Raw genomic sequence first — 1,576 nt, 5'->3', positions numbered from 1 at the left:
CATTTAAAAACAAACAAGTTCGCTAATTATAACAGTATTAAAAAAAACAGTTGGAAATATATAATAAAACTTATCATTTGTAAAGTCGTAAACGTTTTTAAATGCCAGTTTTACTAGTTTATACTTTTCATTTTTATCTGAAACACACCTTTGCGATTCTATAAAAACTGACATTGAACTATTATTTTTTTATTTATGGCAAAATTTGTGAAATAATAATCAAATTTTAAATCTCAAGTTTGTTTTTTATATTTTCAAGTAAATTTTTGGTGCAAGATTTATTTGTCAAGTAATATTAAAAATATTCAGGTTCTTTATTTTGTTTTTTTTGAGTAAATATTTTGAACATAAAAAGAGGTTAAACATAGAAAAAATAATTTAGGAATAATAAGTCCAATAAAATGGGACGTCCCAGTACAGAGTTTTGAAAAACAGTTCATATACAAAAAAAGAAAAACAATAATTTTTTATTTTCGAAAACAAACAAATTTTATCTTTTTCGTTATTTTGAATATTTCTCCAAACTATATACAAATAGACCACTGGACCTTAGTCTGGTAACTCAACATTAGTCCCTTTATTTTTAGTTTTAAAACAGGTTTACTTAATTTTTATAGTAAAATATCAGGTTTTTGCACACACAATAAGAAAAGAAGATTCTTGAAATCAATTTTTAATTATTGTTTTACTGAACAGAAAAAAGGAAATAATCCTTTATTTCATAAAATAAAATCATATTGAATTTGATCTTAAAACTCAATATGATTGTATCAAAGATGGAAGTGGCGACTTGAAATTTAATACCAAAGTAAAGATAACGAAAGAAGATGCCATGGCACTCTGCGAAGATGCTTTTCAAGACAACACGGATATAACAAGTTTTGTATACGAAGGAACCGATAAACTAGTCATTGGAAAAAATGCCTTCAAAGGTGTGACCAAGATTGTATCATTAACTGCAAACTCTGGTATTCAGTCGTTGGGAACTAGTGCTTTTGAGGGAGACGTAGCTTTGACCAAAATAGATTTAACTGGATTGGCAGAAATACCAGAATCTGCTTTCAAAGGATGTTCGAAACTCGCCGATGTGACAGGAACAGAAAACGTCGCTACTGTCCAGAAAGACGCTTTCAATGGGTGTGTGAAACTTCTGTCAGTCAATTTTTATGCGCCACTAACAAAACTTCTCGATTCACTTGCATCACAAAACAATCTCTTTTTTCACGGAACAGTTCAACCAACTACTCTCCCAGATCCTACAACTCCAATCAATAATAAATTGAAGGTTTTTGTGACTGATTCATATACAGCTGGAACCTTTGGGGGTCTTATTGCACTTAAAGCTAATTGCACCACACTTCAATGTGTTGATATAACTACGAAAATTCCAGATGAAAACCCACCTCAACCAGCTGCTAATATGGAAAAAGCTCTTAAATGTGTTGATTGCGATTCAAAGAAAATGAGTGTTGATGGTAACAATTATTACTGTGAAATTGATATGACCGAGTGCATTAAAACACATGCCGATTGCAGAATTTGCACAAAAGGAAAATGCAAAAAATGTGTCACAAGT

General features: G+C 30.5%; 1 protein-coding gene across 1 annotated transcript; it reads left to right on the top strand.

Moving 5' to 3' along the window:
• Window positions 1–832: 832 nt before the first annotated feature.
• Window positions 833–1,576, top strand: EIN_142230 (hypothetical protein; the record flags this gene model as incomplete). Its single annotated transcript, XM_004262034.1, has 1 exon — window positions 833–1,576. A coding segment is annotated over one exon (744 nt), but the record flags the coding sequence as incomplete, so codon positions are not given.

This window comes from Entamoeba invadens (genome assembly GCF_000330505.1).
Source record: "Entamoeba invadens IP1 unplaced genomic scaffold scaff_1105074725989, whole genome shotgun sequence".
Lineage (NCBI taxonomy): Eukaryota > Evosea > Mastigamoebida > Endamoebidae > Entamoeba > Entamoeba invadens.
Note: the sequence above shows the minus strand (reverse complement) of the source record. Positions and strands in the feature narration are given on the sequence as shown.